The sequence below is a fragment of the Caretta caretta genome, chromosome 28, assembly GCF_965140235.1.
Source record: "Caretta caretta isolate rCarCar2 chromosome 28, rCarCar1.hap1, whole genome shotgun sequence".
Taxonomy (NCBI): Eukaryota; Metazoa; Chordata; order Testudines; family Cheloniidae; genus Caretta; species Caretta caretta.
The window spans coordinates 7,635,924-7,660,485 of NC_134233.1; the positions used below are offsets into that span (position 1 = coordinate 7,635,924).

General features: G+C 50.7%; 2 protein-coding genes across 14 annotated transcripts in view; one reads left to right on the plus strand and one right to left on the minus strand.

Moving 5' to 3' along the window:
* The window catches only part of LOC125629199 (uncharacterized), a 35,949-nt gene extending 31,750 nt beyond the window's left edge, over positions 1–4,199 (minus strand). Inside the window, exon 1 of one of the 2 annotated variants that reach the window (XM_075124101.1) lies at positions 4,028–4,199. In XM_075124101.1, coding sequence (XP_074980202.1) covers positions 4,028–4,184 — 157 coding nt within the window. In that variant the 5' untranslated portion in view covers positions 4,185–4,199. Of the gene's footprint in view, positions 1–8; positions 86–4,027 lie in introns of those variants that run through there. The other variant, XM_075124106.1, reaches the window with a different exon arrangement.
* LOC125629196 (uncharacterized) lies at positions 83–19,973 on the plus strand. Of its 12 annotated transcripts, none has more exons than XM_048834528.2 (7): positions 83–176; positions 1,966–2,196; positions 2,974–3,116; positions 6,852–6,969; positions 11,131–11,257; positions 16,211–16,324; positions 16,687–19,973. In XM_048834528.2, the coding sequence occupies exons 3-7, from the start codon at positions 3,094–3,096 to the stop codon at positions 18,315–18,317; spliced, it is 2,013 nt and encodes a 670-aa protein (XP_048690485.2). In that variant the 5' UTR covers positions 83–176; positions 1,966–2,196; positions 2,974–3,093; the 3' UTR covers positions 18,318–19,973. The 12 variants fall into 12 exon arrangements, with proteins under 12 accessions (XP_048690485.2, XP_048690483.2, XP_048690489.2 ...); XM_048834526.2 differs by lacking the exon at positions 83–176 and adding an exon at positions 599–1,355; XM_048834532.2 differs by lacking the exons at positions 83–176; positions 6,852–6,969 and having other exon boundaries at positions 600–2,196.
* The last annotated feature ends 4,589 nt before the right edge of the window (positions 19,974–24,562 follow it).

Sequence of the window (24,562 nt, forward strand, 5' to 3'; positions counted from 1 at the left end):
ACACCAACCCCTCCTCCGCCTCCGGGAGACGCTCCAACGGCACCGCACGAGCCAGGCAGAGCCGCAGCGCGGTTCTTCCTCCCTCCCCCGCCCAACGTCACTTCCACTCCCGGGAGACTCAGGAACTACACCTCCCAGCCTGCCCCGGGGCGGCGCCTCCGGCCTCTCCAGCCCAGGTACGGAGGGCCCCGCGGCCAGCCGAGCGGGGGAGGGGGAGTTGAAACCGCCTGGCTCTAGCTCCAGAGCGCCCCCCAGCACCTGCTGCCCGGAGAGCGCGCGACCACCCAGCAGCGACACAGGCCCCGCCCCTTCCGCTGCTGGCCCCTCCCCACGCTGGCTCGGCTCACCCGAACTGCGCATGCGCAGTGACCCTCGCTGCCGCCCCGGCCCGCTCTCCGTCCTCACTTGTCCTGGCGCGCGGCCGCCTGCTGCTCGGAGGGGTCACAAGGGATGGGGGGCGGGTGTCAGGGGCTGAGCGGGGGCAGAAATTTACTGGCCGGGGGGAGGATCAAGCTACTGTGGGGAGCGGCAGGAGAGGGGCTGAAGGGGGAAAGTCGGGGGGTGCGGGGACAAAGCCCCCGTTTCCGGAGGGGGAGAGGGGGCCATGGCTACCCCGTGGGGTGAGCCCGCTGCTGTGCTCGCAACTATGGGGCGGGGCGGGGGCGTTTTTAGTTCCCCTCCCAGGACGCGGCATGTCAGCCCCGGAGCAGGGGGCCGGTTCCTGGGGTCCCCATCCCTGGACTGTCCGTGCTCAGACCTATCTTATCCCAGTGCTGCGGGGCCACGTTCCTGCTGCAGCCCCCCCCCCCCCCCCCCGATCCCCTCACGGCCCAGTGCCCCGCCCCACACAGCCCCAGCACTGCCACAACCGCACAGACCCCCCCCCACTTCCCAGCACCCTGACACACATAGATCTCCCCCACTGCACAGCCCCCCAACACACACAAATCTCCCCAGTGCCCCCCACTCCCCAAAAGCATGCAAACCTTCCCCACTTCTGAGCACCCCCCCCAGAGCCTCTAGAGACCTACTCTCCCACACCCTGACCCCCCTCCCCCCATCCACAATAGCCAGCCCCAATGGGAGGTGAGGGGCCAGATCCGGCTGTGTGGATTGGTTAGAGGGGTCCATAATGGGCCCCTTCCCAGTGTGGGCCTGGTGCCACAGAGCCATTGGCACCATTGTAAACCCAGGTCTGACCCCCAACCCCCTCCCACAGCAAAGCTTCCTTGGACCTGTTCTGGACGCTGCCAAAAAATATAAAAACCTGCTGTCCCTGGTGCTACTTTAGTGCTACTTTAGTGCAGTGAAATAAATTACCTCCATTCCCTCAAACTCTGTGAAACACATTTTGGGTATTTAAGAGAGTCTCTTATCATTGTATGTCTACATGAAGTCTCATAACTGTTCACAAATTTGTCTTATTTGCTGCGGTGATTCCCTGAATTGTGCTCTCTTCCTTGTAATCCATTTTAATTATAGTTTTGCTCCTTTAAAAATGTTATTTCTATTACTCTGAACACTTTGTCATTTATCTGTATTATCATTGTGCAATGCATGTCATGGTGCTCTGTATTTCTTATTTTAATAGCTAATGCTCATCAAAAAAAATTAAGTAGTTATTGTTTTAGGAATTCCATCTGTGTTTCTATTATAGCACTTGGTATGGTTTTTGTACTTTGATTTGTAATTAGGAGTTTTTAATTCTACCTTTCTTTTTCTTTTAATAGCACAAGTTTATTTTGTTTGGTCATATGACTTCCAGTATAACTGATTTCCAGTCCTGTTTTCAACAATTCCTTTGCATTTGATCCAGCAATGAGGATTGCCTTTTGCTGCATTTATTTTGACTGTTAATCCAGCCCTTAGTGTCCCATGTTCACACATCATTGCTTGTGTGTAGAAGTTGACTCACAAATATTCAGTGTGTGTATTAATATTGTGTCATCTTACATCCTTCCCAAGGGCAAAAATCTTCTGCAATAATGAAGGTTTGGGCTGATGAACAGTGGCTACAAAACTTTTGGATGCTCAAGTCCATATTCCTGCATCTGTGTGCAAAACTCACCAAAATAAAAGCTACACTGACAAGGGAGAAGCAAATATAGATTGCACTATGGGGACCTGCAACACCAGATTCTTATTGGGCAATCAGAGGTCCCTCTACTAAACGAAGGTGGAATGGATTTCTTTAATGTAAGTAGTGAGAACATATTGTTAAAGATCATTTCATGTTCAATGCTCTGTTAATACCTCTGCAGTCACAGAACAAAGTACTGTAGTATTACTGGGTTTCAGATGGTTGTCTCTTACAACTTTTAAGTTTTCATATGTAAGGCGACTGTAGTCCCCTTACTAAAACTCAGTGGGGGTGTTTTGGTTAGCTAGCTCCCAGTACCAAAAGAAAGGGGAAGGGTCGATGGGAAATCAGGACCCTGAGACTGAGTCCTCTGGAACAATGGGGAAAGGCCAATGCTCTAGGTCAGCCTGAGTGACAGGGGGGCCAGGCTAGTCAGGAGGCCTGGGGTTCCCGTCCTCCGTGTGAGCTGGAATTGCCTGGGTCAGACAGAGTGGGGCCAAGCTAAGGCGAAAGCAGGGTCCTGAGCTGGGCTGGGGAGCAGAGCTGTGCCAGAGCCAGAGGGGCCAGGAAAGCAGCCCATGAAGCAAATCAGTTCTGGGAGCAGAGCAGACCTGTCCTGGGAGCCGAGCTGCAGGAACCAGAGCCGGGGGGCCAGAGAAGCAGCCCAGGGAGCTGGAGGCAGAGCAGCAGCAGCGGTAAGGAAGAGTGGAACTGGAGCTGTGTCACAGTGGTGGAGCTGGGGCTGGGTGCACTGAGGGGGACCTTGGGCAGCGGGCCCAGCGTAGGGAGATGCCCCCAGCCAAGAGGCCTTGCAGGTCAGACTGGGGGGAGGGCGGTGGCGATGCTGGGAAGAAGGGTCCTGCCACCTAGAGCCTGAGAGCGTGTGACCACAGCCAGATCAAGCGTCCGAGCCGCAGCATCCCTGCAGCACAGCCAGGGCCTGAGAAGGAGCCTCGGACTTTGGAGGAACAGACTGAACTTCCCTGGCACTCCAGATACACTGTGTGGTTGTGATGTCCCCGTTCCACGGAGTGGGGTAATGTGTTTTCCTTTAACCTTTCCAATTTTTTCCTTATTTTTAAAAATTGATTTTGGTTGAATAAATTATTTGCTTTCAACTGCATGTACTGATCAGCGGGGCAGGGAAGCGTCCCCGGAGAGGGGACACCCTAGCCCCTGCCCTAAGTGACCACAACAAGGCTGGGGGTTGAAACATAGACTATTAGGGTTGGAAGGGACCTCAGGAGGTCATCTAGTCCCACCCCCGGCTCAAAGCAGGACCAAGCCCCAATTTTTGCCCCAGAGCCCTAAACAGCCCCCTCAAGGATTGAACTCACAACCCTGGGTTTAGCAGGCCAATGCTCAAACCACTGAGCTAGCTTGTTCCTCCCTCCCCTTCCTGGCCCCCCCCAGCCCAGCCCAGCGGTGTCCCTGTCCCGGGGCTCTGCCCGCCTCAGAAATCACTCCGGGGAACGATTCCCCCCTAAACCGGGACAAGTCACTGCAGGTAAAATGGGGGGACACCCCCCCCAAGGCGGAGATTTGAAGTGGCCACGGGCGAAGTGGGGAGGAAACGGGGTCGGGGGGGGGGCAGAGCCCGTCTCAGGGAGGTGGGGGAAGGGGGGGGGGGTCACCCGGGCTGCTGCTCGTCGCTGCCGGGAGCGAAAGGGGGCAGGGCGGGAGCGGGGGGGTCCCCAGGGGAGGGGGCAGCGGTAAATCCGAGGGGATCTCAGCCCCCCCTTTCCCTCCCCGCCCCTCGGGGGGCCCCGGCTCTTCTCCCCCCCCCCCCCCCGCCATGTCCGGGCTGCGCCGACATTTTCCCTCCGCCCCTTTCCCCAGGTCTCCCCCCCCCGCCCGGCCCCACGCAGGGACCCCGGGGGGGCTGGTTCCCCCCCCCCCGGACACTGGGGCAGCGTCACCGCCCGGCCCCGGGGCTCGCTCCGGTACCTGGAGGCTGCAGCTCCGCAGCGGGGCGGGCGGAGCCCGGGGCGGCCCCAGCGGGAGCGGGGCTCGGGGGGGGGGGGGGTGAACGAAGGTCTCCCCGGCACAGACCCTTTGGCCCAGCCCGGCCCCGCCGCCGCAGGTGAGCTCTGCCTCTGCGCATGCCCGACTCGCCCCCTGCGCATGCCCAGAGCCGGGAGACACAAAACCCTCCTCCGAGTCCGTGAGAGGCTCCAACTGCCCCGCACGAGCCAGGCAGAGCCGCAGCGCCGCGCGCGCCTTCACAGCCGGGTTCCTCCTCCCCCCTGCCCAACGTCACTTCCGCTCCTGGGAACTCAGAAACTTCCTCTCCTAGCCTGCTGGGGGGGGGCTTCTACCGTCTCCAGCCCAGGTGAGGGAGAGGTTCAGCAGCTGTTACTGCGCATGCTCATCCTCCCTGAAGAACAACGTCACTTCCGCTGCTGCCTCCGTATGACCCAGGAGCCGCGGCTGAGCAGCTGCTGTCCCCCCCCCCCCCCGGTCTCTGCTGGGGGGCCCGTCATTAACCCCTCCGTGCCCGGCCGGGGGGGGCTTTCTGCAGCTGGGACCAGCCCCGGGCCCTGCCCGCCCCCGCCCGCAGCCGGAGCCCCCCGGTGAGTGAGAGACCCCGGGGGGGGGGGGGAAGCGACTCTCTGCCCCCGGGAACCGGGGAGAAGCCTCGGAGCTGCCTCAGCCCCAGCGGAGCCGCCGCCAGGATCTGCCCCCGGCCCCGCTGGGATGGGGGGGGGCAGAGACTGGGGCCCGGCGGGGGGGTCCCCTGGGGGGCGGGGGGTGTCCGGCGGGGGGGGGTTGAACTGTCTCTGTGCAGCCAGGAAATTCCCGGGGGGGAAGTGGGGGGGCGGGGGAAGGGGGGGAGTTAATTGGATCCTGTCCCTGTTTGTGCCCCTCGCCTCTCAGCCCCGATACAAATTCCCTCCGGCTCGTCCCCTTTTCTCTCTCAGCATCTCCCACGTGGCTGCAAACTCCGGGGCGATTCCCCCCCTTTCCCCTCAAATGATCCGCTCTCTCGTCTCTCCTCATCCCCCCCCCCGGTCTCTCCCTAATTCTCAAATGTCCGTTTAAAATCTCCTCCCATTAAAATCTCCTCCTCCTCCACCCCTTTTATCTGCAGTGATTTGTCCTTGTTTAGGTGGGAAATTGTTGACCTGAGTCATTCTTCAAAACCTGGCTGCCCCTGGAGTGGGGGTGGGAGGAGACGCCGGTTCTCTACCAGGGCGGGGAAGGGAGGAGCAAGTGTCCCCCATGGGCACTGCCCCAGACCCCGGGTTCCCAGTCCCACTTGCTGCCCCTGAACTGCCACACCCAGGGAGCCCTCCAGCTCCCCCTCCTTTGCCCTCTTCAGTCAGCTCCTCAGAGGGCTCCCTGCTGCCCATGTGAATGGTGGGGGGGACCATCACTTTCTGTTTATGTATTGGACAGTCATATAAAATCCCTTCAAACAGTCCCCCTTTTCCCTCTAATTATTTAATTGCAATATAAAATCCCCTCCGATCTTGGTGTTTTTCTCTCATGTTCTCAATTGCATAGTTTGACACTTTTTTCTGAAAATCTCAAAGATCCATATAAAATACCCTAAACATTTTCCCTACTTTTGTCTAGTTGTCTAGTTCTAATTGAATATGCCCTGAGATTTCACCCTGTCTCTCTAATTATAAAATACTAAGAAAATCTCAGATTTACATCTTTTGCCAGATTCTTGAACATGGATATAAAATGCTTGCCAATGTTGCCCATATTCTCTCTATTCATTTATCAAATATTCATGTGAAACACGCTCCAATTTTACCTCATATCAACAACTGATATAAAATCTCTCTGATTTTCCACTTTCCTCTCTCTAATTTACAAAAATGGATTCAAAATCCCTCCGATTTCCACCCTTTTTCTCATTCATTTCTGAACATTGATCTCCTATCTCAGGTTTTGCCTCTTTCTATGTCATTATCAAATGTCAATTAAAAATCCTCTTGGGTTTGGGGCTCTTCCACATGTTCCTAAATCCCAGCAACTTCTCCTTCCTTGGAGGGAACCTGTTGCCTTGAGTCGTTCTCCAACCTGGGGGTTAAATTGCCCAGTGATGATCATCCCCCCTTCTTTGAGAATCGTTTGTTCCCCACTTTACGTCTGCTAAATGTTTGCCGATGAAAGAGACCAGCCACATATTTAATACACATCAAAGCCAGAGGCCTCCCCCTGTTTGGGGGATCAGCTGCTGGTAGGAGAGTTGGCTGGACCCTTTTCTTTTCTCCAGCTGGCACCAGATGAGGAGGTCATTCGGAGTGCAGCGTGGGTTCAGAAGTATCCCAAACCCCAAGACAAATGGTCTCTGTGAGAGGTTGCTTCCCACAGTGCTAAGATGTAGCCGCTTCTGGGGTGGATCCCTGGTGGCTATTATTTGCTAGTGACAGGGCATGGAAATTTCTTACCTATTTTGGCCCTCCATGCCTTCCATTACCCTGTTAAAGAAGCATCCCCCAGGGCTCCTTCTGCCTGTGTGAATGGCCAGCAGTGGGCAGTGATGACATCCTATCCACTTGTCACACACTGTGACTATGTAGTGCCCATCTTTAAAAAGGGAAGAAGGAGGCCCTGGGGGGAGGGAAAGCTCAGTGGTTTGGGCATTGGCCTGCTAAACCCAGGGTTGTGAGTTCAATCCTTGAGGGGGCCATTGAGGGATCTGGGGCAAAAATTGGGGATTGGTCCTGCTTTGAGCATGGGGTTGGACTAGATGACCTCCTGATGTCCCTTCCAACCCTCATATTCTATGATTATATGATTCTATGAATTACAGGCCAGTCAGCCTCACCTCGGTCCCTGGAAAAATCATGGAGCAGGTCCTCAAGGAATCAATTCTGAAGCACTTAGAGGAGAGGAAAGTGATCAGAACAGTCAGCATGGATTCACCAAGGGCAAGTCATGCCTGACTAATCTAATTGCCTTCTATGATGAGATAACTGGCTCTGTGGGTGAGGGGAAAGCAGTGGACGTGGTGTTCCTTGACTTTAGCAAAGCTTTTGACACGGTCTCCCACAGTATTCTTGGAAGAAAGATAAAGAAGTATTGGCTGGATGAATGGACTATAAGATGGATAGAAAGCTGGCTACATCAACGGATAGTGATTAACGGCTCCATGTCCAGTTGGCAGCCGGTATCAAGCGCAGTGCCCCAAGGGTCGGACCTGGAGCTGGTTTTGTTCAATATCTTCATTAATGATCTGGAGGATGGTGTGGATTGCACCCTCAGCAAGTTTGCAGATGACACTAAACTGGGAGGAGAGGTAGATATGCTGGAGGGCAGGGATAGGATACAGGGGGACCTAGACAAATTAGAGGATTGGGGCAATAGAAATCTGATGAGGTTCAAAAAAGACAAGTGCAGAGTCCTGCACTTAGGACAGAAGAATCCAATGCACTGCTACAGACTAGAGACCGAATGGCTCGGCAGCAGTTCTGCAGTAAAGGAGCTAGGGGTGACAGTGGACCAGAAGCTGGATATGAGTCAACAGTGTGCCCTTGTTGCCAAGAAGACCAATGGCATTTTGGGGTGTATAAGTAGGGGCATTGCCAGCAGATCGAGGGACGTGATCGTTCTCCTCTATTCGACATTGGTGAGGCCTCATCTGGAGTACTGCGTCCAGTTTTGGGCCCTACACTACAAGAAGGATGTGGAAAAATTGGAGAGAGTCCAGCGAAGGGCAACAAAAATGATTAGGGATCTGGATCACATGACTTATGAGGAGAGGCTGAGGGAACTGGGATTGTTTAGTCTGCAGAAGAGAAGAATGAGGGGGGTTTTGATAGCTGCTTTCAACTACCTGAAAGGGGGTTCCAGAGAGGATGGATCTAGACTGTTCTCAGTGGTAGCAGATGACAGAACAAGGAGTAATGGTCTCAAGTTGCAGTGGGGGAGGTTTAGTTTGGATATTAGGAAAAACTTTTTCCCTAGGAGGGTAGTGAAGCACTGGAATGGGTTACCTAGGGAGTTGGTGGAATCCCCTTCCTTCGAAGTTTTTAAGGTCAGGCTTGACAAAGCCCTGGCTGGGATGATTTAGTTGGGGTTTGGTCCTGCTTTGAGCAGGGGGTTGGACTAGATGACCTCCTGAGGTCCCTTCCAACTCTGATATTCTATGAGCTAACACTGTTCGGGGGGCGGGGGGAATGCGTGTCTGTGTGGGGAGATTGCAGCTGGAGCTGAAGGGGCATTGTGGTAGTGGGAGGCCTCTGGGTGACTGGGCAGGGGGTACTCTAGTCAGGTTGGTGGGTTCTGGAGGTTTGGGGTTTCAGGAGGTAGTTCTGATGTGTCCAGCGCTAAGGCTATGGGTCCTGGAGGTGGGTGTTGCAGGAGGCCTGTTGGCCACAAAACAGCGGGGGTGGGCGACTCTTGGGGAGTTGGGGCAGGGGGTTAGATGGTGCCTGGTGCTGTGCCAAGGGCTATGTCTGAGCTTCACCCGCTGGCTCCTGGGATCGTTGCCATGCCCAGTACACAGAGGTGGGAGGGTGGAATCTCCAGTGCTAGGTCAGGGGATGCCAGGCAAACAGTGTGAGGGGTCCCGCTGTAAAGCATCAGGTGGTCCCGCTGGGAGGAGGAGGGGGTCCTAGGCAAACGGCATGGCAGATCCTGATGGAGGACAGGCAGGGGTCCTAGCAGGCAGTGGGGGAATCCCAGGCAAGCAGTGAGAGGCTGAGTTCCCAGTGGGGGGGTCCCTTTGGGGTGGGGTCCCCTGGCTGCTGGGGGCTCTTGGTGAGGGAACCCTTTGGGATTCTGAGGCTTGCAGTGAAGGTCTGGTGGGGGTTCCCTGGCTGCTGGGGCCCTGAGGGGCATCTGGGGTACCTGGTCATGGACTCTGGGGGCTGGGTCCCTGGGAATATCTGGTGGCATCCTGGCAGGGGGGGCTGGGCTCTTGGTACTGGGGGGTGTCTGGGGGACCCTGGCTGTGGAGGCTGCTACTAACCATGCTCCTTCTCCCTGATCAGCTTGTGTCAGAATCCTGGCTCCAAGCACTGCCTGTCATTTCTCAGCCATGCCCAGTCACTGTGGTAACTTTCTATCCACTTATCAAACACAGATTTTGCTTTTCTCCTCTCTTGAAAACTGCAGGAATTTCCGGTTCTGTGGGGAAAATTCGTTCCCTGAGTCCTTGTCCTAGATCTGTGGGGTGAGGGAGGTGGGAAGGGGGTTAGCATTGCCACACAAATGATCTCTTCCACAGTATTCTGGACTCGCTGTTTCTGAAATCTGGTTTCATTGAGACCATTGTCACTCCAGAGTCACTGCATGGAAAGACAAGGAGTGACTCCAGATGGACAGTGGGCCAAATGAGATGAGCAATTCTCCCTGTGAGGACATGCTCTCATTCGCTGCTCTCCCCATAGAGCTAAAGGAGGGAAGGCTGCTGAAACGCTCTGTCCCTCTCTGCTCAGGATATTGGGGTTCAGCTCCCTGGGTCACACGCTACAGCCTCCATTGTGATCTGGGAGACCAGGCTTCAGAGCTGCTTCTCCCCCAGCGGGGGTTCTGTGCTGGGAAGTGATGTTAAAGCTTCTTCTCTGCCTGGCCCAGGTGATGCCTTTCTCCAGCCGGTACTAGCCCCCTGGGGCAGCCCTGGGCCCGTTAATACTAAATTGTCAGCCACGGACTCCAGGTAACTGAAAGACCTCAGGGAAAGTGCTGGGAACTGGCATGAAATTGACTCTCCACAAACAGCCCCTCCTCATTTCTCCTCCCATTAGCAATTGCCAGGAGTAAATCCAGCATGGGAGACCAAAGAACCCAGGAATGGGACTTTCTCAGCCAGAGGGGCAGGGAGAGAGGGCAGGGGAAGGAGAGACTGAAAGGGGCAGTGGTAGAAATGAGTGGGGAGAGAGATTTCCAGCTTTCTAGTCCAGCCAGACATATGTATTGCAGCATCTCTTGTTCACTGGAAAGTGATTCTGCCCAGGGAAGGATCAGAAAGAGTAAATGCCAGTTCCTGACTCCATATTCCCCTTCTGGGGTGTGGCTGCCCTGGGGTCCATGTCCGAGGGAATCCCCCACAGTGACTCCTTTGGTTCTGCTCTTTTCTAGCATTGTGTTCAGAGACTTTGTTACGGGGTGAGGGAAGGGAGGTTAAAAAATTCTCTGTGGGCTTAGCCTGGCAAGAGGGGCCAGGTCTACACTGTAATAAAGTGATCAAGCATTTTTGCAGCAGGTATGTCTGTCTGCAGGGAAAGGGCCTGGGGGAATCGTGATGTGAAATTAACTAAAGCCTGTTCTGAAACGTCCAGAATGTCCCTTCTCACCCAGCCAGGCTGCAGAATGATGTCCATGTTTCGCTCCAGCTCATCCCATCCTCCCGTGGGACAGGGGAGAGAAATGACTGCAGAGGAGCCAGGTCATGAAGGGATTATCGGGGGGTTCCTGGTGGGTTCCTGAAGGAGGGAGAGGGACAGCAAATACACTGGAGATGGGAAGGTTTGCACCGTCTGGTTTGGAGGTTGGAGTGGGGCAGGAAATGCCCATGGTGGAGAAAGCGAGGAGGAGAGAGGGTGGCAAAGCTGCTGGGAGTTGTTTAATAAGTGGCCTAGATTCTAGGAACAGACCCATGAGGTTCAGAGGTGGAAATGCCCTGATTTGTGAAACAGAAAATAACTCACCTACATGGAGCTGGGAAAACTGACCAGACTCATAGCGTTGGAGCCTGACCCGACTAACCAGTGGCTGCTGAGACATATGTTGGGGGCACCCACCAGTCAGACTTAGGGGAGATACCCCTTCCTCATATCCAGCTCCTCACAATGAGCGGGGTGTTGGGCTTCCTACCAGGGAGCTCTCCCTGGACCCTGCTAAGGGCTCCATCTCCCGTATCAGTCTGTGGCTAGTAGGTGTGTGATGGATCAGCTGGGAGAGACGAGGGGCTCTCTCTTCGTCCCCTCACCCTGGTGTTTCCTGGATGCTCGGAGCCTTGTGGGGGGTTGGAACTCTTTTGACAGCGAGCCTCCCAGAGCTCCAATTTGATTGGCTGCTCTCCCCCACGACTAGTGGGGCTGTGAGTGGGACAGCAGGTACTGAGTGTTGGACTCTTGCTCTTTCAGGGGCCGGTGACCTTCGAGGAGGTGGCTGTGTATTTCACCAGGGAAGAGTGGGCTCTGCTGGACCCCGCTCAGAGAGCCCTCTGCAGAGACGTCATGCAGGAGAACTATGAGAATGTGACCTCGCTGGGTAAGGATTCCTGTCCCCTCATTTCTTGGAAGGGGAAATGAAGAGATACGGTTTAGGCCACCCTCACAATGCACCTCTGCTCTGTCCTATTTCAGCATCACCCCAACATGCCAGTGACACACACACAACCAGCGACCCTCCCCTGCTGCAGAACACTTTGGGAGCACAGCACAGGAGCAGTATCACACGGTGTCTAAGATCTCCTGTTTACTCAAGTAAAACGGGGGGTTAGGTTCAGCATAATGAACAGAAGCTTCCGACCTCTGGCCTTCTCTGAAACCCTGAGCCTACTCCACCCAGACCAGAATGTGCTTGGGGTGAAACAAGCAGGCTGCTGGAGTCAGAGCTGCTGGTCCAGGGTTACTGATCACACAGACACTCAATGCATCCTTGAATGCTGGCGGGGGGTATCCAGAGAGGGGAGCTCCAGCAGCAGAACATTGAGTCTCACCCAGGATTACAGACGACACAACTCCTCACTGATCTGGATTGTACCCCAGCATGTGAAAATGGCTTAGGTTGGTAGTAAAGCTTCTTGATACATGGAGAGTCTCTCCCCCCCCCCCCCCCCCCAATCGCCATGTGTAAAAGCCACAATCTCTCTTCTCTGCAGGCATCTTAGATTTTTTTAGTCCCTCATTGCAAAGTCACATGACCCCAATTCTCATTTTTCACATTCTGCTTTTCCAGTCTAATCAGAGTCTGTTGCTCCTGAATTATTGCTTCTAATTTCCCAGTGTTCTCCACAGCCAGGGATTTTCCTACTCCTTCCCATTGCACTGGACTCCTTAGATTCCCTAGCATATAAATCCTGCCATACTGGGTCAGACCAAAGGTCCGGCTAGCCCAGTATCCTGTCTTCTGACAGGGGGCCAGCACCAGGTGCCCCAGAGGGAATGAACAGAACAGGTGATCATTAAGTGATCCATCCCCTGTCGCCCATTCCCAGCTAATGGCAAAGAGATGTTAGGGACACCATCCCTGTCTGTCCTGGCTAATAGCCATTGATGGACCTGTCTTCTAGAGTTTATCATGTTCTTTTTTTGAACCCTTGTCTTGGCCTTCATGACATCCTACAGCAAATAGTTCCACAGGTTGATTGTGTGTTGTTTAAACCTGCTGCCTATTAATTTCATTTGGTGATTCCTAGTCCTTGTCTTATGAGAAGGAGTAAATAACACTTCCTTGTTTACTTTCTCCACACTCGTCATGATTTTATAGACCTCTCTCATATCCCCCATTTGTCCCTTTTTAAGCTGAAAAGTCCCTGTCTTTTTCATCGCTCCTCATACAGAAGCTGTTCCACACCCCAATCATTTTTTTACCCTTTTCTGAACCTTTTCCAATTCCAATAGATCTTTTTTGAGATGGGGCGACCACATCTGCACACAGTATTTGAGATGTGCGCGTACCATGGATTTATATAGAGGCAATATGATATTTTCTGTCTTATTATCTATCGCTTTCTTAATGATTTCCAGCATTCTGTTCACTTTTTGACTGCCGCTGCACACTGAGTGGATGTTTTCAGAGAACTATCCACAGTGACTCCAAGATCCCTTTCTTGAGTGGTAACAGCTAATTTAGACCCCATTATTTTGTATGTATAGTTGGGATTATGTTTTCCAATGGGCTGTAATATGTGCTATCCTGACATCTAGGACTGCTGAGATCCTGCATTCAGTAATATCCCTGCCCTTCCTGTTCCCTTTCTCCACTGAACCCCACCAGCCCGTGCTAACTGTTCCCAGCTTCCCCAGGACTTTTTCATTGTCTCTGGACCTCTGTGTCAGCAAGAAGCAGTGCCAGGGAGACTTGCCGTCTGTCTGGAGTCTTCAATTTCTGGGACATGGATTTACTTTCTGTGTGTTTTAGTAGACTCTTTGAAATTGAGTATCTGTGACGTTAACCACAGTACAATCTGGACTGGTGAACTGCTGTGTCCCCTCAGTTCCCCAAGTTGGGGTGCCTTTTACACTGCTTTACTGTGAGAACAGCCACTCCTGGGCAGTGAACACTGTCACGGAGTCCCTGGGCAATGCTTTGGAACTGCTCCCCACGAAGCCAGTCAGGACTCTGGGGAAGTCTCCTTTCTGTGAGCAGACTGTCTTCAGGACACAGCTTCCACCTTCCTGGGTCTGACCTGGGAGCATTCAGCATCCTCTGCCCCTCCGTGCGCTTCCCACAGCAAGTCCGCCCAGGCAGGGTCCTGGGGAAGCCAGAGGGTCCTGCACCCCAACTTTGCAGCCAGACATGACTCTCAGACAGCCAGTAAAACAGAGGTTTATTACATGACAGGAACATAGTGTAAAACAGAGCTTGTAGCTGGGCCCATTTTGAGGGGCAGTGAGCCAGAGAACCACATCTGTACTTCCCTCCATGTCCCCCTCCAGCCCCAAACTCCCTCCCCCTCCAGCCCCTCCTCCTCTGGGCTTTGTCCCTTTCCGGGCCAGGAAATCACCTGATTCCTTTGTTCTCCAACCCTTTAGCTCTCACCTTGCAGAGAGAAGGGCCCAGGCCATCAGTTGCCAGGAAACAGGGTGTTGGCCATTCTCTGTCCAGACCCCTGCACATACCTGCCCTCTAGGGCTCTGCAACGATACATCCTTATCCCACCCCCTAAATACTTAAGAACTGCATAGGGGAAACTGAGGCACCCCCACAATATTCATAGGAAACATTAAGAACAGTTCCGCTTAATCACAAACACACAGTCTCCAGCATGTATCTCGCTCCCAGCTACACAGTATTGAGTGCTGATAGACAGTGACTCACAAATTACAGTGCAGCACCGGAGAACCCCAGAAAATTCTCTGGTCCCAGACTTTCCTCCAGAAATGTGCATCTTTCACTGTCCAGCCCTCTACTGAACAACGCAAGCTCATATGAAGTCTGTCATTTCATCAGTGGAAAATGACATGCCCCAGCCTTGTTATCCCAAATGGAGTTTCCAACACACTTTAATCCAAACACACTGGTTAGATAAAACTATAAAACAAGATTAACTACCAAAAAAAAAAAAAAGATTTTAAGTGACTACAGGTAATGAGGCATAAAAGTCAGAATTGTTTACAAAAGAAATGCAAGATAAAACACAAACTAACGTCTAACTTAACAAGCTAAAATGGATTCAAAGCAAATGTTTCTCTAACCATATGCTGAGACAGGCTGACTCTCCTTTCAGCCAGGACTCCCCCAACTCACCCCTACTGCCCAAGTTCAGTTTTCCAGGAGTTGTCATGAGCAGAGGGAAAGGGGGGAGAGAGAGTCTCAAGCATTTTCCTCACCTCTTTTTGTAATTCAGTCCTTTGTACTAGAAACAACTTCAGCTCTCAGCTTAGTCATGGTGACAGGCTGTCTGTTATGGATATGAGCTTCAAGTGGTCCCTGTGGTGGAATGTAAATGTCTTCTTCACACCTTACCCCAGCCGGAGAATGGCTGTTTGACCAGCTGTTTGCCTTGCTGTCTCTGAGGAACTGGTCTGTGGGTGTTCCCCAGAATTGTAACTTTTTCAGTAATATCACACAATAAAATCTCATAACTTTACATTCAGTGTTGCTACACATTTTAACAGGAGGATAATATTCAGTCGATTATGCGTTTTCAAGTGATACCTCACAAGCCAGATTGTGTACAAAATTCATCATCATTTTCTAGAAGAGTGAACATAGGGGTACAGACGGACACAGTGTCTGTCTGTGTGTGTTCCCAGCAGATATGTGGGGATTTCAATCCCTCATAAGCATTGTTTGGCATCTTAAAGGACCTGGGAATTCACTGGTTTACTGAGTGTGACACTGTATGGAATTGAGACACTTTATGTTGTTGTTGTTTTATTATTAACACTAATATGATAAGATTGCAATGAATCGTGCTAGATATGCCATGTAAGGTGTAAGTGAAAATGTTATGATTTTTCAAGTATGATAATTTTGGTTCTGTTTGTATCACCTTTGTATTGTGAGTTATAGATATGTAGGGTATATCTGTATTTCCAGATTTGTGCAGTGTTTCTGGGTGACACACCCAGACATATTGGCCTCAGCACTGCCTAGCCTGTTCGATGGTCCATCCAGGGTCATCAGCTGTACAATGAGCCCGTGGAAAGGACCAAGGGGATACACCTATTGAGTCACCAAGACATGCAGGGGTATGCCTGTGTACTGAGAACTCCAAGGCCTTTCCATGCCATGTGCTGCAAAGCTTGTGTTTGGGACACAGGAAGTACAAGCCACATGGCAAAAGGAATATAAAGGCAGCTGTATCATCTCCATTTTGTCTTCAATCCCTCTTCCTATCTCTGGACCAACTTCGCTACAAACTGAAGCCTGAACAAAGGACTGAATGACCCATGCAAGCTGTGGATGCGTTCCAGACGGACTTTCAAGCCAGCAACTCACCAATACTGCTAAGAACTTGATATATTCATTTCGGAATGTATCTGACTGCTTGTTCCATTTAACTTCTTTCTGTCTGTCTTTCATTTAAACCTTTAGTTTAGATGCTAAAGGTTTGGCTGGCAGCATGTTATTTGGGTAAGATCCAAACCTATAGTGACCTGGTACTGTGGCTGACCCTTTGGGGTCAGAAGAACATTTTGTCTGTCTGCGCAGAGTTTTTAAATAACCTCTCACTATACTGGACTTAGGTGTTGATTGGGAGTCAGAGAACTGGAATGCAATAAAGGGGGCTGTGTGATTTCTTTTTTCAGCTTCTCGATGACCAGTGTGGGTGATCGGAAGCAATGTTTGTGACTGGTCGGTGAATTTAACTTCAGTGTTAATCACCAGTTTTAGGAGCATCTGCTCTCCCTTTTTCAGCCTCCCCTGACCTTGGCATTTTCAGTGAGGACTGCCCATGGCACACCAGGTCACACTAAGTACTGAAGTTAAATTAATAGAATATTTTTTATGAAATCAATTGAACTCCTTTGTTTTCTTTCATCTGAGCAGGGTTTCCAGTTTCCCAACCTGATGTGATCTCCTGGCTGGAACAAGGGGAAGAGCCATGTGTCCCAGACCTCCAGGGTTCGGAGGAAAAAGAGATCCTGAGAGCACCCTACACAGGTGAGGAAACATTAAACCAACTCAGAATCTTTAAGTGCTTCAAGGAGACATCTGGGATGTCCTAAAAAGCCCTTGGGTGGTCTCTCATTTCATTATTGTCCCTAGCAGGGGTTGTATCCTCAGGGTAAATATAGCTCATGGCTTTCTGTAGATCCTAGCAGACACCAGGCAGTAGCTTCCTCCCTTTCCCCTGAGAATTGGAATGGGATGTGAAGGCTGAATTGATCCCCCTTCTCTCTCCTATTTGGGGGAAGATTTTGGGGGAGTTCAGTCCCTGATTTTTATTTGACCTGTCTTCAGCACTCTTTTTGGTTTGGTCTTCCCCTTTCCATCCCTGTTTGGGGTTTCTGTCTCTGCCACAGCAGGTGAAGCAATGGTATGTGAGAAAGAGGAGCAGAATTCTCAGCAGGAAAATGTTGAGCAAGTGGATAAACACAGAGACTTATCGCAAAGACCAAACCAGAATGTGTTCAGGAGTCATGAGCAGGGAAAATCCTGTGAGATTCAGCACAGACCAGAAAGAGAGCAAGGAAACCAGCCAGGGGAGAAAGTGGGTAAATTTATTTCCTGTTGGGGAACTCAGAAGGGCCTCAAGGAAACCACAACACAGCAGGAAATCCTGAGGGGAAAGAGCAATACATGCACTGAGTGTGGGAAAAACTTCACTCACAGATCAAGCCTTTCTGTTCATCTGAGAATCCACACAGGGGAGAGACCCTATGAATGCAGGGAGTGTGGGAAAAGCTTCACTCAAAGATCAGGCCTTTTTCAACATCAGAGAATCCACACAAGGGAGAGGCCCTACGAATGCCGTGAGTGTGGGAAAACCTTCAATCGCAGCTCGCACCTTATTACTCATCAGCGAATCCACACAGGGGAGAGGCCCTACGAATGCCGTGACTGTGGGAAAAACTTCAGTCACAGATCAGCCCTTTCTGTTCATCAGAGAATCCACACAGGGGAGAGGCCCTACGAATGCCGTGAGTGTGGGTTAAGCTTCACTAGCAGCTCACATCTTTCTAAACATCAGAGAACCCACACAGATGAGAGGCCCTATGAATGCAGGGAGTGTGGGAAAAGCTTCACTCAGAGATCAGGCCTTTTTCAACATCAGAGAATCCACACAGGGGAGAGGCCCTATGAATGCCCTGAGTGTGGGGAAAGCTTCAATCGCAGCTCGCACCTTATTAGTCATCAGAGAATCCACACAGGGGAGAGGCCCTACGAATGCTGTGAGTGTGGGGAAAGCTTCACTCAAAGATCAGGCCTTTTTAACCATCAGAGAGTCCACACCGGGGAGAGGCCCTATGAATGCCCTGAGTGTGGAAAATGCTTCACTAGAAGCTCAGGCCTTTCTGTTCATCAGAGAATCCACACAGGGGACAGGCCCTATGAGTGCAGTGAGTGTGGGAAAAGCTTCACTCACAGGTCACGCCTTTTTCACCATCAGAGAATCCACACGGGGGAGAGGCCCTACGAATGCGGTGAGTGTGGGAAAACCTTCAGTTGCAGCTCGCACCTTATTAGTCATCAGAGCGTCCACACAGGAGAGTGGCCCTATGAATGCACTGAGTGTGGGAAAAACTTCACTCACAGATCTGCCCTTTCTCTTCATCAGAGAATCCACACAGGGGAGAGGCCCTACGAATGCAGTGAATGTGGGAAAACTTTCAAATGCAGCTCGCACCTTATTAGTCATCAAACAATCCACACAGGGGAGAGGCCCTATGAATGCACTGAGTGTGGGAAAAACTTCACTCACAGATCAGCCCTTTCTGTTCATCAGAGAATCCACACAGGGGACAGGCCCTACGAATGCAGTGCGTGTGGGAAAAGCTTCACTCAAAGATCAGCCCTTTCTGCTCATCAGAGAATCCATACAGGTGAGAGGCCCTATGAATGCACTGAGTGTGGGAATACCTTCTCTCGGCACTCAGCCCATGTTAGCCATCAGAGAATCTGCAAGGGAGATCAACCACATAAAAACCTCTAGGGCTATCCGTACTTTTTTTCCCTTTAATACTTTTCCTGATTCCCACACACAGTAACTTTTAAAGCCGTTTGAGCTGTTTGCAGTACCATTATCCCTCAACTTGTCCATATGAGTGGGCCATTTTTGCCTTTTGCAGTTCGCCCTCTTTTGTGGTGGACCCATTTGTCCTTTCTATTGTCCCATAAGTAATTTGAGTGTGCCCTTCCTATCAGGAACCAGGGAGCATCACATTTATACCCTTCCTCCTATTGCAAAGTTATTGTTAAATCTGTATCATTGGTGACTCTATCATTGCCAGTTCTCACGTTGCTCTGGGTTGTGCTGAGGAGCAGTTATATTGGGAACTTTTCAAATTACATGTAAATGAAGAGGAGCAGGGGTGGGAAAAAAAGTATAATTTCAGCTTCTGTGACACTGGAAGGAGACGGGGTTTCTCAGAGATTCCCTCCTTCCCCATCACTGCAGAACTGTTACCTCCTGTCTGAGCCAGGCAGAGTTTATCTTCATCACATTCTATCCCTCCACTTCTCAAAGTGTCATGTGATCATAGAATCATAGAACATCAGGGTTGGAAGGGACCTCAGGAGGTCACTGCATTATAAGGTGGATAGAAAGCTGGCTAGATTGTCGGGCTCAATGGGTAGTGATCAATGGCTCCATGTCTAGTTGGCAGCCGGTATCAAGTGGAGTGCCCCAAGGGTTGGTCCTGGGGCCGGTTTTGTTCAATATCTTCATAAATGATCTGGAGGATGGTGTGGATTGCACTCTCAGCAAATTTGCGGATGATACTAAACTGGGAGGAGTGGTAGATACGCTGGAGGGGAGGGATAGGATACAGAAGGACCTAGACAAATTGGAGGATTGGGCCAAAAGAAATCTGATGAGGTTCAATAAGGATAAGTGCAGGGTCCTGCACTTAGGATGGAAGAATCCAATGCACCGCTACAGACTAGGGACCGAATGGCTAGGCAGCAGTTCTGCGGAAAAGGACCTAGGGGTGACAGTGGACCATAAGCTGGATATGAGTCAGCAGTGTGTCCTTGTTGCCAAGAAGGCCAATGGCATTTTGGGATGTATAAGTAGGGGCATAGCGAGCAGATCGAGGGACGTGATCGTTCCCCTCTATTCGACATTGGTGAGGCCTCATCTGGAGTACTGTGTCCAGTTTTGGGCCCCACACTACAAGAAGGATGTGGAAAAATTGGAGAGAGTCCAGCAGAGGGCAACAAAAATGATTAGGGGTCTAGAACACATGACTTATGAGGAGAGGCTGAGGGAGCTGGGATTGTTTAGCCTGCAGAAGAGAAGAATGAGGGGGGATTTGATAGCTGCTTTCAACTACCTGAAAGGGGGTTCCAAAGAGGATGGCTCTAGACTGTTCTCAATGGTAGCAGATGACAGAACGAGGAGTAATGGTCTCAAGTTGCAGTGGGGGAGGTTTAGATTGGATATTAGGAAAAACTTTTTCACTAAGAGGGTGGTGAAACACTGGAATGCGTTACCTAGGGAGGTGGTAGAATCTCCTTCCTTAGAGGTTTTTAAGGTCAGGCTTGACAAAGCCCTGGCTGGGATGATTTAACTGGGAATTGGTCCTGCTTCGAGCAGGGGGTTGGACTAGATGACCTTCAGGGGTCCCTTCCAACCCTGATATTCTATGATTCATCTAGTCCAACCCCCTGCTCAACGCAGGACCAAACTCCCATTTTTGTCCCAGATCCCTAAATGGCTCCCTCAAGGATTGAACTCACAACCCTAGGTTTAGCAGGCCAATGCTCAAACCACTGAGCTGTCACTCCCCAGTGATGAAGCATTCTCTGTTGTCTGCGCTTGGAGACAATACTTTGACTTCTTTAATCCTATATCAGAGTTGCTATGACTGGAGATGAAAGTGTCAAAGACCTGGAAGGGGAATTCAAATGGATCCCAAACAGTGTGATCATTTGGAGTTTAAATCCCAGGTTCCATCTATTGGTAAAGCCACTTCTGGCAAGGTGGCTGTTTTCCCCTCATTATGGGGATGCTAGGATACTAAAATTTTTGTAAATAACATAACTGACCATTGAGACAGTGCTGAGTGAAGCAGGTTTGAATGGATCAGAGGAGAATGTGATGGGAGAATCTCTTGTTCTGATTCTGAATAATCCGATGTAACCTGCTCTGGAATTTCACTTGACACTTTCATTGTCATTTATTCTCTCTCTCTCTGTGATGTGGGTTTCTATCTTTCCTGAAGGCTTTTTGGCCACCCAATTGGGTATTCAGTTCTGACGGGATGTAGCCCAGAATTATTGGAGAATTTAAGACAAATGACCATTTGATAAAGTCCTCATTTATCACTTTAGCTTTGCTTTTTCCCCATCCTTCCATGACGACATGGAGAAGGTTCAAGTGCAGTTCTGTCAATAAGAGAGAACTCTCCAATTTACTGGACATGCTAACAAAGACACAGCCGTGCTTTAAAATCTCCACTCGGAAACGGTGAACAGCAGAACCCCAACTAATTGAAGGAAGTGCATATGGTCACAGTGTAGTGCAATTGTTTAAGACAATATTGTCTCAGATGATCTGGGGAGAGAATTCAATGGTAAGTGATTTTGAACTAGGCTAAATGCCCATGTGTTTGGTTCCCAAAGCACTTGTAACCTAGGCCCTACAGAAGATCTCTCCTAGCTAATCCTATGGTATGGGAAATGCAACCCTTCATGACGAAGATGTTGAGGAAATTAAAGTGGGTTTTTTGTTGAATTTATCCTTTGTAGGTGTTGAAGATGTGTATAAAATGAAATCAGTGTTGAAAATGTAATAGATTCAGAAAAATAGCTATTTTTGAATAGAAACTCCAGCTCTAGTAACTAATGGAGATTCTGATCCAGCCCTGTATCCAGTCCCTTGCCTGGACCTGTGCTACCGAATTAAAGAAAAGCTGGGCATGGTTTGGGAAGCCATTCCTCACTAACACTGCTGAGATTTTGAGTGGTTTTGTAAAGGATTCTACTTCAGAGAAGTGTAAATTTTACGTTCACCAAGTCCAAGGATTGGGAAAGAACTGGGGTTGAAAGAGTCCACACCCAGTTCTTTGTTTCCACCCCAGTAAAGGAAGCTCTGGTGACCAATGACCCAAGGAAAATTGTTTGTACGACTCCACTTCCTAGTGCAGTGTCTCTGATTACAGTTCCAAAGGATGCCAGGGTTAGATTGAGAACAGTCATCCTTCCCTGTTTGGATGCAAAGAGAGAGTGCTTCATAGGACATTCCTTCCCCATGGATCCCAAACTGGCTGCCTGATTGGGTAATAAGGACTTTCAGGCTGTAGAAATGATGGTAACCAACAAGGCAATGAATTTGTCAGGCTCCAATTTCAGACTTCAGGATACATGCATATTGAGCCCCCATTCTATGGTTTTGTCTGATGCGATGGGTACACAATAAAGCTGATGTAGCTGCTCTTCTCTAGCACTGGTATTACAGACACTATAAGCCAATGGGAGAGAGCTCTCCTGTCGGTCTTGTAGTCCAGCCACCGCAAGTGGTGGTGGCTATGTTGGCAGGAGAAACTCTCCTGCTGTTGTAGCCCTATCTACACAGAGGGTTAGGGCTGTGTAACCGTGTTGCTCAGCTGTGTGGATTTTTCACACCCCTGAGCAATATAGTTATCCAAAAAAATGTCTTTAGTGTAGACCAAACCTTAGTTTTCTGTTGTGTTTTATGCATTTACATTACTTCTTTACCTCGTCCTCCTTTGAAAGATTAAAACAAAGGGTAGGAATAAATAAATTTTCAGAATGGAGAGGGGTAACTAGTGCTGTTCCCCAAAGGTCAGTCCTAGGACCAATCCTATTCAACTTATTCATAAATGATCCAGAGAAAGGGGTAAAAAGTGAGGCAGCAAAGGTTGCAGATGATACTAAACTGCTCAAGATAGTTAAGACCAAAGCAGACTGTGAAGAACTTCAAAAAGATCTCACAAAACTAAGCGATGGGGCAACAAAATGGCAAATGAAATTTAAAGTGGATAAATGTAAAGTAATGCACATTGGGAAAAATAACCCCAACTGTACATAGAATATGGTGGGGACTAATTTAGCTACAGCTGATCAGGAGGAAGATCTTGGAGTCATCGTGGACTGTTCTCTGAAGACGTCCATGCAGTGTGCAGCGGCAGTCAAAAAAGCAAATGGGATGTTAGGAATCATTAAAAAAAGGATAAAGAATAAGACAGAAAATATCATATTGCCTCTATGTAAATCCAAGGTACGCCAGCATCTTGAATACTTTGTACAGATGTGGCCCCTCATCTCAAAAAGATCTACTGGCATTAGAAAAGGTTCCGAAAAGGGCAACTAAAATGATTAGGTGTTTGGAACGGGTCCCATATGAGGAGAGATTAAAGAGGCTAGGACTTTTCAGCTTGGAAAAGAGACTAAGGGGGGATATGATAGAGGTGTATAAAATCATGAGTGGTGTGGAGAAAGCGAATAGGGAAAAGTTATTTACTTGTTCTCATAATATAAGAACTAGGGGCCACCAAATGAAATTCATGGGAAAACAAATAAAAGGAAGTTCTTCTTCACTCAGTGTACAGTCAGCCTATGGAACTCCTTGCCTGAGGAGGTTGTGAAGACTAGGACTATAACAGAGTTGAAAAGAGAACTGGATAAATTCATGAAGGCTAAGTCCATGAATGGCTATTAGCCAGGATGGGTAAGGAATGGTGTCCCTCGCCTCTGTTTGTCAGAGGGTGGAGATGGATGGCAGGAGAGAGATCACTTGACCATTACCTGTTAGGTTCACTCCCTCTGGGACACCTGGCATTGGCCAGTGTTGGCAGACAGGATACTGGGCTGGATGGACCTTTGGTCTTCCCCAGTATGGCCGTTCTTATGTTCTTGATTCGAGTATGTCTGTGGTTAGTGACATTGTTGTAGATTGTTCATTCTGTGCCATGACAATTCAGACAGTCCCTTTCCCACTCATATCTCCAGCACATCAGTGATTCCAATAGAGCCTGCAGCGTATTGTCGGAAAAAATGTGTTGACAATCGGAAAGCATGATAGGAAAATCGGTATTGCATGTTTACCCTACGCTCCCTTGGTCAGCAGCTTTTGGCTGGTGTACACACTTCAGTGCCACTTCTGGTGACAAAACTGCCCTGTTTTGGTGACCAAATAAAACCACCTCAGTGAAAGGCCAAGAGCTTTTTGAGGTAAACTTAAAGCAAGAAAGCACCCGTGTAAACGCTGCTGTTCCTTATATTACCATAACTGGTCTCCACTAGTATCCCCCAATGGCCCCTCATTTTGTCCTAACAGCCAGTAAAGAGTGTGGGGCCCTCGAAACCCCCCTGTTCTGGTGCCCCTAACACAGAGCTAGGCAGGCAGCAGTGTGTGTGTGTGTGTGTGTGTGAGAGAGAGAGAGAGAGAGAGAGAGAGACTGCTGTGTTGATCCAGTGAGGGAAGTGGGGGCTGACGTTGAGGCTGTCCCCCTCCCCCTGCCTCAGGACTGGTTGCTTCCAGCAGCTCTCTGAACTTACAGCATGCCGACACACTTGCTCTTCCCCAACACACACAGTCCCCCCGCGCGCACACGCTCTCTCCCCACACACACACACTCTCCCCCGCCACGCTCATTGCAGGTGAAGAGCAGCTGGCGATCGAGTCAGATGCCCACGGAATGAAGGGACAGAGAAACCCGCCTCGTGATGCTACGCAGGCCCATGGGACCCTGCAAACCCTTCCCAAAAGACCCTGCGGCCGGTGGCACAGGGGGATAGCCACCCACCGTGCACTGCTCTGTGTGCCGATGCACGAGCTGCTGGCGTGGATGCGCTCTGGTGAGGCCCCTCGGACTGGCACCGGTGCAGCGGGGTGGCGTTTGACGGCCGTGGGCAGCTGCTGGCGGAGGAGGGCGAGGAGCGGTGCCAGCCGGGGGCCGTCTGCGCCGACGACGGGGGCCATTTGTACGTGGCCCTGCGGGAGCTGTACAAGGTGACGGCATTCAGGCCGGGCGGGGAGGCGCTGGGGCCCTTCCTCACCGCCCGGCACGGCAGCGAGAGAGCCCGGGTGGCCACCGTCACCGGGGACGGGCACTTCGCCGTGGCGCTGAGCAACGGCACCGTCCATGTCTTCCGCATCCAGTACCCAGGTCAGTGAGCTGGGGGGGGGGGGGAGCACAGGGAGGGGAGAGCTGAGAAGAGTATGTGTGTCTGTGTGTGCATTCCTGTGTTTTCGTGTGTGAGTACATGCAT